Source organism: Dreissena polymorpha, chromosome 2 (genome assembly GCF_020536995.1).
Source record: "Dreissena polymorpha isolate Duluth1 chromosome 2, UMN_Dpol_1.0, whole genome shotgun sequence".
In the NCBI taxonomy this organism is placed as follows: Eukaryota; Metazoa; Mollusca; class Bivalvia; order Myida; family Dreissenidae; genus Dreissena; species Dreissena polymorpha.
The window spans coordinates 30,254,741-30,265,037 of NC_068356.1; the positions used below are offsets into that span (position 1 = coordinate 30,254,741).

General features: G+C 36.5%; 1 protein-coding gene across 1 annotated transcript; it reads left to right on the forward strand.

Annotated features, from left to right (window-relative positions):
• Positions 1 to 772: 772 nt before the first annotated feature.
• Positions 773 to 8,910, forward strand: LOC127866443 (uncharacterized). The gene is made up of 4 exons (XM_052406971.1): positions 773 to 980; positions 7,518 to 7,613; positions 8,173 to 8,310; positions 8,674 to 8,910. Exons 1-4 carry the CDS (start codon positions 818 to 820, stop codon positions 8,703 to 8,705), a joined length of 429 nt encoding a protein of 142 aa, XP_052262931.1. The 5' UTR covers positions 773 to 817; the 3' UTR covers positions 8,706 to 8,910.
• The last annotated feature ends 1,387 nt before the right edge of the window (positions 8,911 to 10,297 follow it).

Consider the following 10,297-nt stretch of genomic DNA (forward strand, 5'->3'; position numbering starts at 1 on the left):
CATGAGCAGTGGCTTTTAGGTCTGAACACTCGCGGTAGTACTCCTCGAGAAAAAAGGCGGCATTTAATGAGGAGGACCCTGAAGTGAATCCTCGTTGCACAGGGTTTTGCACGTTTAAGATACAGCCTTGAATTCGATTTCTTAAGATTGTCTCTATAATTTTGCACAATGTAGGCAGTACTGTTATTCCTCTGTACTTACCTACTTCATTTAGAACGCCTTTCTTTTTAAACACCTGGGTTTAGATGCCTTTTTTCAAACAGGTGGGAACCTCTCTGTTACTGTAGATAATGTTGATAATTTCAAGAATACGAGTTCTTAAACTGTCCGGACCAAATACAACATGCTCTATATTAATACCAAAAATATCCGCTGCTTTTCCTTTATAAATAGTTTTCAGAGCTTTTGTCAGTTCATCTAAATTCACAGGGTTCACTGGAGAGTTTGAAACAATATTGGTGATTGCGGATATCTCACTTTTAACTTGACTGTGATAGATTTTATCAAAATCATTGTCATCTGAGTTTTGTGCTAAACACTCGAAGTGCACTTTGAACTCCTCGAGAATACCTTCCGTTCCTGAGTACAACGTTTCTCCTACATATAGGTCTTCAACCACTTGTTTCAAGGATCCTCTCTGTCTATTAATCAGTTATAAAAAAGTTTCTTGTCAGATTAACTAGAGTTCATAATCTCTTGCTTCTCGTCACTCAATTTCTTTGCAGCACATAAACGTCTAAATTCCTTTTTAGCACACCATTTTGACGTTTCATTAGCCAATACTGTTACTTCCGGTTGGCGAAGGTCGCAAGTCGAAATGGCTGCAAAAGAACCAAAAATAAAGTTTGTTTCGAATGCTGAGCAACATGCCAGAGGAGGTCCAAGAACTTTTTACCCAAAATTGAACTGGCCTTATTTTGGAGATTACAATCCTCGTGTGCATGGAACATACGATCCAGCTGTAAAATACGGACCCCAGAGTGAGTGTTCGCGGTCACTAAATTTTGTGGGTGGGGTAAACTTTTTTGTACCTTTTCAATGATTAGTGGATTGGTTAATATTGTCCTGAATGAGTTTTTACCTCGTAAAGGCTTTTGTGATTTAGCTTTTTTGGGGCAATTGCACTTAACCGGTACGTATTAAAGAACGGAAAAACGTACCCCAACCTGCAACACCTTAGCTAAAGAAACTTCAGCGTACAGTTTATATAGTATTGACAGACCTGTACACTGAAGCCAACCCCGTATCGAAAGTCAACCAGAGTCATAACATATTTATGTCACGCTATAAATCAAAGAAAGCTAATTTTCTTGGATATATTTCTACATATATTGGTGAATGAATATAAATTACTGCATCGGGGATTATTTTAAGGTTCAAATGATTCAAATGAATCAAACAGTATATGAAAATAACTCTCATCAGTCTGAAATTCACAATTTTGACTCTATTGTCGCTTTGTCTCGTAACGAGTTTTCATTTGGATACTTTCGGATCGACCTTGACATTTTTTGCTGAAACTGTAAACATTACTTTCTTTTTCTGAAAGCTATTATTTGTGATAAACAACTTACATCTGGTGGATTATAAGACTGATTTCAGTGTGAATCAGGTAGTTTTAAATAATATTTACTTTGAGTTTGTATTAACACTACAATTTGTTTACAAAACAAGCCAGAATAATCTAAAATACAGGGAAATGTCATTCTGAATTTGAAAACACTTGAGCACATGGTATGTTACTAAAAATAGAAATAACGTCATATGACCGTGAAATCTCGGGAGATTCGCATTTCAAGGAAGTCTGTCACATCGCTGTTTTTCTCGATATGTAAAAGCAGAATAGATAAATTTTAAATGTTTAAGATAGTATTTTGTTAAAGAATATATCAGTTAAACGTGAAAAATGTCAATCTTTCCGATCAAGTGGTTGATTTGGGCCAATAAATGCATTTAAAAGCTGTTTTGGACCGTCTTTGTTAACTGTCAACTTTTCGTGAATTTCTTGTTGACTTTCCTAATGGGGTTGGTCCATAACTATAAAGTCGCACCAGTCAAAAATCACAAAAAGCGACATTTAAAGTTATGGTAGCCAGAACTAGCAACACCTAACACCTAACTCAACACCAAATAATCCTTTTTATGCCCCCGAAGGAGGGCATACAGTGAGCGGACTGTCCATCACACTTTGCTTTAAGGTTTCAAAAAATGCTCAGTACTTCTATGTCGCTTCAAATAGCAATTTCATATTTGGCATGCAGTGTATATGGACAAGGCCTTTCCATATGCATACAAATTTTGACCCCTGTGACCATGAACTTAGGGTCTGTGTTAAGGTTTCGAAATCTGGGTTTTGGTTTCAAAAAAAGCTAGTGTTTTATCCAGGCCGTTTTAGCGTGGCGCGGCGCCATGCCCTTTTTTGTTGCGCCACGCTGCCCCCTTTCAAGGCCATTTAGCGCCACGCTGCCCTTTTCTAAGGCCACCGCCCTGCCCTTTCATGATCACCCGCTGTTGTGCCCTTATTGATAACATCTTTATTGCCCCTTGACCAAACTTCTAAGCCGACAAGTATCAGAAAATGGCCCCAAGGCAGCGAAGATTCGCGCGGTTGTGATTTAGTCATGCGTGAATAACCCCGTGTCAATATCAATCGATAATTTTGGTGGCTTTGTTATACCTTGAGCACACTTAGCGGTAATGTTTGCTCTTCCACGATAAAATCGTGGACATCTATTCGTAGACTTGATGTAAACCTCGATGTAATCCCAGTGCATTTCATGCATAATTCAATAATTTCAAAGCATTAATTTCACGCGTAATTAAATTTTGCAAAACACAAAAAGTGTAATCTTATTTGTTATCGTATTTAATTAATCATTGAAACAATAACTGTAACGTATACTGCGAATCGCGTATAAGACGGACATATTATACGACGTTACTTTGCTATGTGCACATGTGGCTTACATGTACATCATTTTAATTAACAAGATGGCGGACTACACAGAAAATAAATTGTGACTCTCGGCAAAAATGGAAAATAACAATCGAATTAACTATGGAGATCATACATTTAAAGAGGATTAATAAAATACCTGGGATAATCAACGATGCATAGAACGTTTTAGATGCCAACAACATATTTATAAGTAATTACGCAGAAGATATGTCATGTAAACGAGTGTTTGCAAATTGTTAGCATTCTGTTTACTTGCAAAGTTAAAACATGTGACAAGATTATCATTAGAAAATGGTTAAGACAAACATGGTTTCATTAATATGTTAGTGGATCTGGGTATAATCAAATTCATATGCATATATTGCTTTATTATGTTTGTCGTGCTGTACAGTTTACTGAAACAGCATGGAGCTTTTTAAAATGGACATTGCACGGTAAATATATTAATATTAATTATATAAAGTAAGTTAAATACATCAATTACTATTAAATGTGATTGCTTATATTTTTCCGACAAATGCCTCTGATGCAATAACATGTTTCTCCAAAAAACAGGTGTTCACGTAACGTTATTGCACTTTTTTGCCTAAGCTTCGCGTTAAAATGCCCTTTTTGAAAGTGATGCGCCATGCCCCTTTGCCCTCCTGGGAAAAACACTAAAAGCTCATAACTTCTATCAAGTGTTTATAGGGGGCATAAGTCATCCCACCTATGGTGACAGCTCAGCCTCTTGTTATCCTATACATATTATATTTCCTTAGTATCGGGGGCTACCGCGCCTAAACCCCCGCATTGACAATAGAGGTAAACAACTGCATACCAGTGAAGTGCAATCTAGCCCTTTTTTGAAAATATAATTTTTTTATTTTTTGTGATGTGAGCATGATCTGTTGTCCTTATCAATTTCTGCACTACTTCAGACCTTTTAAACCACTCCAACTTTTATCCCCCCTGGGTTGGCATCAATCTACCGCCACTGGTTTTAACCGGTTAAAACCGCCCCGGTCAATACTCCCGACGTGTTCATTACTGGTCAATACTGGTCGATTGAACTTTAATCCCCAATTTTGATTAATATTCCATTGATATAAAAATTAATAAAACAGAGTACAAGTTGCCAATAAATTATAATGCCTTATGCTATTTATACCCACTATTTTATACCTGTTCATGCAATTTTTAGGCCAATCTATCAAAATTTTGCAAATTAAATTAATTGTCAAGTTGGTCAATTGGATTTTTCTAGTCGATTGAACTTTTTTTCAATTCTAATGAATTATGAATGTTCAGATAATTCTGTGCTTGATTCAACAAGAACCTGTCAATTACTGTGTATTAGTTGTTCCTCATGCCCACTCTCCCCACAGTCTTCTTACAGTCTTCTCACCTATACAGGTTGGGGCACCCAAAATGGATAATAGGGCCTTAAATGGCACCTTTTTGACACGACCCTTAGTTGTCATGTATTCTTACCTAGATTTCTTTAAGTACTTTTTAAACAAAATAGTGAAAAAATATTTTATTTTCCATTGATATAAAAATAAGAGTCTAGAGTAGACCCACAATTGGTGGAAGGTTATAGAATTGTGCCTGTCTGTCAGTTGGTCCGTCTATAACAAAACTCTTTAGGGCTACATCTCAGAAACTTAATAAGATGTCAGCATGAAACTTCATAGGTGTATAAATATCCATGAGGAGAAGTGCAATGCACAAGAACCTTAACCAAACAATTTCCTAAATAAGAGTTATTGCCATTTTTATGTCCACACCACTATAGTGGGAGACATATTGTTTTTGCCCTTTCTGTTGATTTGTTTGTGTGTTTGCTTCAAACTTTAACATTTGCCATAACTTTTGCAATATTGAAGATAGCAACTTCATATTTGGCATACATGTGTATCTCATTGAACTGCACATTTTGAGTGGTGAAAAGTCAAGGTCAAGGTCATCTTTAAGGTCAAAGGTCAAATATATGGGTCAAAATTGCTTATTTAATGTACACTTTTGCAAAATTGAAGATAGCAACTTGATATTTGACATGCATGTGTATCTCATGGAGCTGCACATTTTGAGTGGTAAAAGGTGAAGGTCAAGATCATCCTTCAAGGTCAAAGGTCAAATATATGGGGACATAGTGTTTCACAAACACATCCCTTGTTAGTCCCCTACCGGTTTCACCGGATGGGACTTATGGTTTGTGCTTCGTCTGTCTGTCTGTTCATCCGTCGGTCACACTTTTCTGGATCCTGCGATAACTTTAAAATTTCTTAATGTTTATGCCCCCCTTCGAAGAAGAGGGGGTATATTGCTTTGCACATGTCGGTCGGTCCGTCCACCATGTGGTTTCCGGATGATAACTCAAGAACGCTTGGGGCTAGGATCATGAAACTTCATAGGTACATTAATCATGACTTGCAGATGAACCCTATTAATTTTGAGGTCACTAGGTCAAAGGTCAAGGTCACGGTGACCCGAAATAAAAAAATGGTTTCCGGATGATAACTCAAGAACGCATACGCCTAAGATCATGAAACTTCATGGGTAGATTGATCATGACTCGCAGATGACCCCTATTGATTTTGAGGTCACTAAGTCAATGGTCAAGGTCACGGTGACCCGAAATAGTAAAATGGTTTCCGGATGATAACTCAAGAACGCATACGCCTAGGATCATAAAACTTCATGGGTTGATTGATCATTACTCGCAGATGACCCCTATTGATTTTGAGGGCACTAGGTCAAAGGTCAAGGTCACAGTGACCCGAAATAGTAAAATGGTTTTCGGATGATAACTCAAAAACGCATATGCCTAGGATCATGAAACTTGACAGGAAATTTAATCATGACTCGCAGATGACCCCTATTGATTTTGAGGTCACAAGGTCAAAGGTCAAGGTCACAGTGACCTGAAATAGTAAAATGATTTTCGAATGATAACTCAAGAATGCTTTTGCCTAGGATCATGACACTTCATAGGTACATTGATCGTGACTCGCAGATAACCCCTATTGATTTTCAGGTCACTAGGTCAAAGGTCAAGGTCACAGTGACAAAAAACGTATTCACGCAATGGCTGCCACTACAACGGACAGCCCATATGGGGGGCATGCATGTTTTACAAACAGCCCTTGTTTTTCATGAAACTTGGAACATGGATAGATGGCAATATGGACATAATGCACATCTTTTCATTTTGTTCCTACGTCTAAAATTCTGGTTGCTATGGCAACAAATAGACTAAAAATACTGCTGAAAATGGTGGTTTTCTGGATCCTGGGATAACTTTAAAGATTCTTAATATTTGTTCATGAAACTTGGAACATGGATAGATGGCAATATGGACATTATGCACGTCATTTCATTTTGTTCCTACGTGTAAAATTCTGGTTGCTATGGCAACAAATAGACTAGAAATACTGCTGAAAATGGTGGTGATCTGGATCCTGCGATAACTTTAAAAGTTCTTAATATTTTTTCATGAAACTTGGAACATGAATAGATGGCAATATGAACATTATGCAGGCCATTTTATTTTGTTCCTACGTCAAAAAATTCTGACAATGGTGGAATTTCTGACAATGGTGGAGTCGGTAGGGGACTTTTATTGCTTGGCAATAGTCTTGTTTCACATGCCTGTATGTTTATGCAAAAGCCTATACACAAACAGCTGAATAGGGCGTGAATAATTCGACCAATAAGGTTGGTCGTTAGCAGAATGCAAACAATAGTCGGAGCAGAGCTTTCAAGAGCTTGTGTAAATTCTATTAAAGTGAACAAACATTAACATAAAATCAAGCTTTGCTGCCACATTCATCTGGATGTTAAGGCACAGTGGCTGCACTAAACCATGTAGAGTAAAGCATATGATAAACCAGAAGAATCATACTGTTAAAGAGATGGCCTTTCTCAACCACTTTTAGCACAAGTTAAAAACAAACATGCTCGCCTAAATGTCTCTCTGCACTTAGTTCTCTGGTTAAGGACAAGGTAAATATGCAATATCTGAGAATCAATGTTTCTACTATAGGTATTGAATTATATATATATATATATATATGTGCTCAGGATCATTGACTAACTTGCATTACATATTTGTTCACTCAGGGTCTTTATTAACTACCTATTATAATAATATAATTATGACCAGCTTTTAACAGTGTTAGACCCTTAGCTTACATGTAGACTAACGGTGGCATTGCATAAATTTGCATTTGGGGCCACTTGGGTCAAGGTCACTGTAACTTAAAATGGTATCTGCTCAATATTTTAAGTTTGGATGGAGGTATTGTGGTATTTATTTGTGTAGGTAGCTAACATGAAGACCTTGCTTCTGGTTGTTTTATGAAAACATATGTATATTTATACTCAATACAGAGTAAACTGTTATAGCTTTGATCAGCTCATTTTTTGGTATAGCCGATCTATACATTTATGGGGTTGTTGATTTTTATTTAAATAAGATATAAATATTTGAATTGATTTTTTCATTTGATTTTTTTTTTTACGGTTTTCATTTAAATTCATTTGTGATGATGTTCTTTTTTGTTTGTTTTTTTAGAACCAAGTGTTTGGGAGTGGAAAGTGGGAGAGCTATTTAAGAACCTTGAAGCAGCTGATAAATCAGCATATAACATGATGAATACAGCAAGTCGATGTATGTATTAACATTGATTTTGATTTTTTCAACACACTGCCATGAATATGTTAATTAAAAATTTGGTCAGTACACTGTATAATTTATAACCCCAAACTCTGCTTAAATAATGCTTTCTTAGTTGATTACCGGTAAGTTTGGTGTAAGTACCTGTCAGCACTGACACATTTAAAAAAAAAAGTTGTTTTGCTGTTTCCTATGGAACAGTACAATTTTTATATGGCATACCAGTATGCAATTCCAGAATGCAGAAGAAATAGCAATATCATTGAGAAAGAAAGGAAGACAACAGTTACTGAAGTTGTATATTTACTTAATTATGAAGAGCATCGTGGGAAAATGGTTCATATGCCATTTTTGACCAGCATAGCTTCAGACTGGTCTACACATTCATGCAGCCTGGTCAGGAGCTACCTTCTTCAAATGAGACTTAGAAACCTTTGTAACCTGACTTTTATAGAAAACAGCAGAGCTTCTTACATAGACTGCACAGTTGCTTTATTTATTTTAGAAGACCCATTTTCGCATGACATGGCTCTAACTATAATTCTTCCTCCAGGGATATTCAGGATAGAGAAGAGGCACTTCAGATGTATGAAGCAAAGCGTTAGACCCATGCTGATCCCTATTGCAGTCATGACCTGTATCCATCAAGTGCTTAAGCTTGGCATTTGGCCAGACTGTAACGGTGGACAGAGTAAGTGTACACATTCATTTCAACATTTCAGTTCTTTCTATAAAAAAAACTTGTGCAATTATTAAATAAAGAAATGACAGCATGTGTGTTTTCTGTGAATATAAAAATGGAACAAAAATCAAGAGATGTAATCAGAATAATAGTATATATGCAAAGAAGGCTTACATCTTGAAATAGGTTCTGGAGCCTTTTAGGTGCGATACTTGGTATATAATCTAATTCTTAAAATGTTAAATACTGCTGGGATACGGCCTTGTGGGTTTTTTCAATGCTTTGATTGTTTTTGTTATCACAGCAATTATTTGTGATTTGTTTGTGTGTGTGTATTGCATGTTATGTCTTATTGCATCTGAAACATTTCAGTTTACAACCAAGCATGGAAGTACCACTGGTAAACAAGTGTGCTGTGCCAACCAGCAGTGGAGCAGTTTAATGATTGGAAATGAATATTAAAACATTTATAGGAACATCAAATAGTGCAAAGCATTTATTGTAAGCTCTCCTTGTTTGTTTTACAGTAAATGATTGAAGGCTTCTTTGGTTTTGAAATCATCTTATTTTGTTGAAGTTGTGCAGGATATAATACATGTATAAAATGGTTGTTTCTCTTATTGTTATATAAATGACATGTATAACACCAAAGTTATGTACAAATAACAATAACAAGACTATTGCCAAGCAATAAAAGTCCCCTACCAGCTCCACCATTATCAGAAATTCCACCATTGTCAGAATATGTTTTTTATTTGTTGCCATAGCAACCAGCATTTTTGACCTATGAACAAACTGAAATGCCGTGCAAAATCTCCAAATTGCCATCTAAGTTTCAAGTTCATGTTCCAAGTTTTATGAAAAAATATTAAGAACTTTTAAAGTTATCGCAGGATCCAGAAAACCACCATTTTCAGCAGTATTTCTAGTCTATTTGTTGCCATAGCAACCAGAATTTTAGACGTAGGAACAAAATGAAATGACGTTCATAATGTCCATATTGCCATCTATCCATGTTCCAAGTTTCATGAAAAAATATTAAGAACTTTTAAAGTTATCGCAGGATCCAGAAATTCTGAAAAGTGTGACGAACTGACAGACGGAGTGCAAACCATAAGTCCCCTCCGGTGAAACCGGTAGGGGACTAATACAAAGTTATTTAAACAGCCCTCCGTTCGGTAGAACAAGTGACAAAATATATAGTCTGTTTGTAAATGCACATAATGACAGTTTAAACACATTTCAAAATCAGTGGGATACTCCTTTCTTATTTTTTAACCAGATTTCAATACAGAAGCAAGCATACTCCTCGTAACGGTATTTAAAAATATTCATGCATAAAGATCAGTGTTAGGTTGATGATGAGCTGAACGCAAGTATTGAAAGTGCACGATATTGTTCAGTACATTCATATGGGCCGTGCTGTGTGAAAAGGGGCTTAATACATGTGTGTAAAGTGTAGTCCCAGATTAGCCTGTGCAGTCCGCACAGGCTAATAAGGGACGACACTTTCCGCCTCAACTTGACTTGCTAAGAAGAGACTCGTGAAACGAAAAATATAAAAGCGGAGAGTGTCATCCATGGGACAGCGCTTTGTGCACATGCATTTTTCACATAGCGGGGCTCATGTATTTTACACCCATTTAATGCAACATATGATGGTCATTATAATTTGAATATACATGATTACCATGACCATTACTTAAACCTTAGACATGCTGCATAATTCATTGAACATAAGAAACAAGTATCCATTTATTGTTTAAGAGGCAAACGATGACCGCATGCCGGTGATTGGTAATGGAACAGGTATCATCAGTAATGTTGTAAGGAAATATCAGAAACAACTAACACTCAAGAAGGCAAGACCTGTTGATTTCCTGGATAAAGTGATAAGAATAATTTTGTTATTAATGGAGTCTTCTAGGTGAACCGGTCGGTCTTGCAGAGAACATAGACCTATGGCGGACCTTTAAAAGTAATATTCGACCATCTG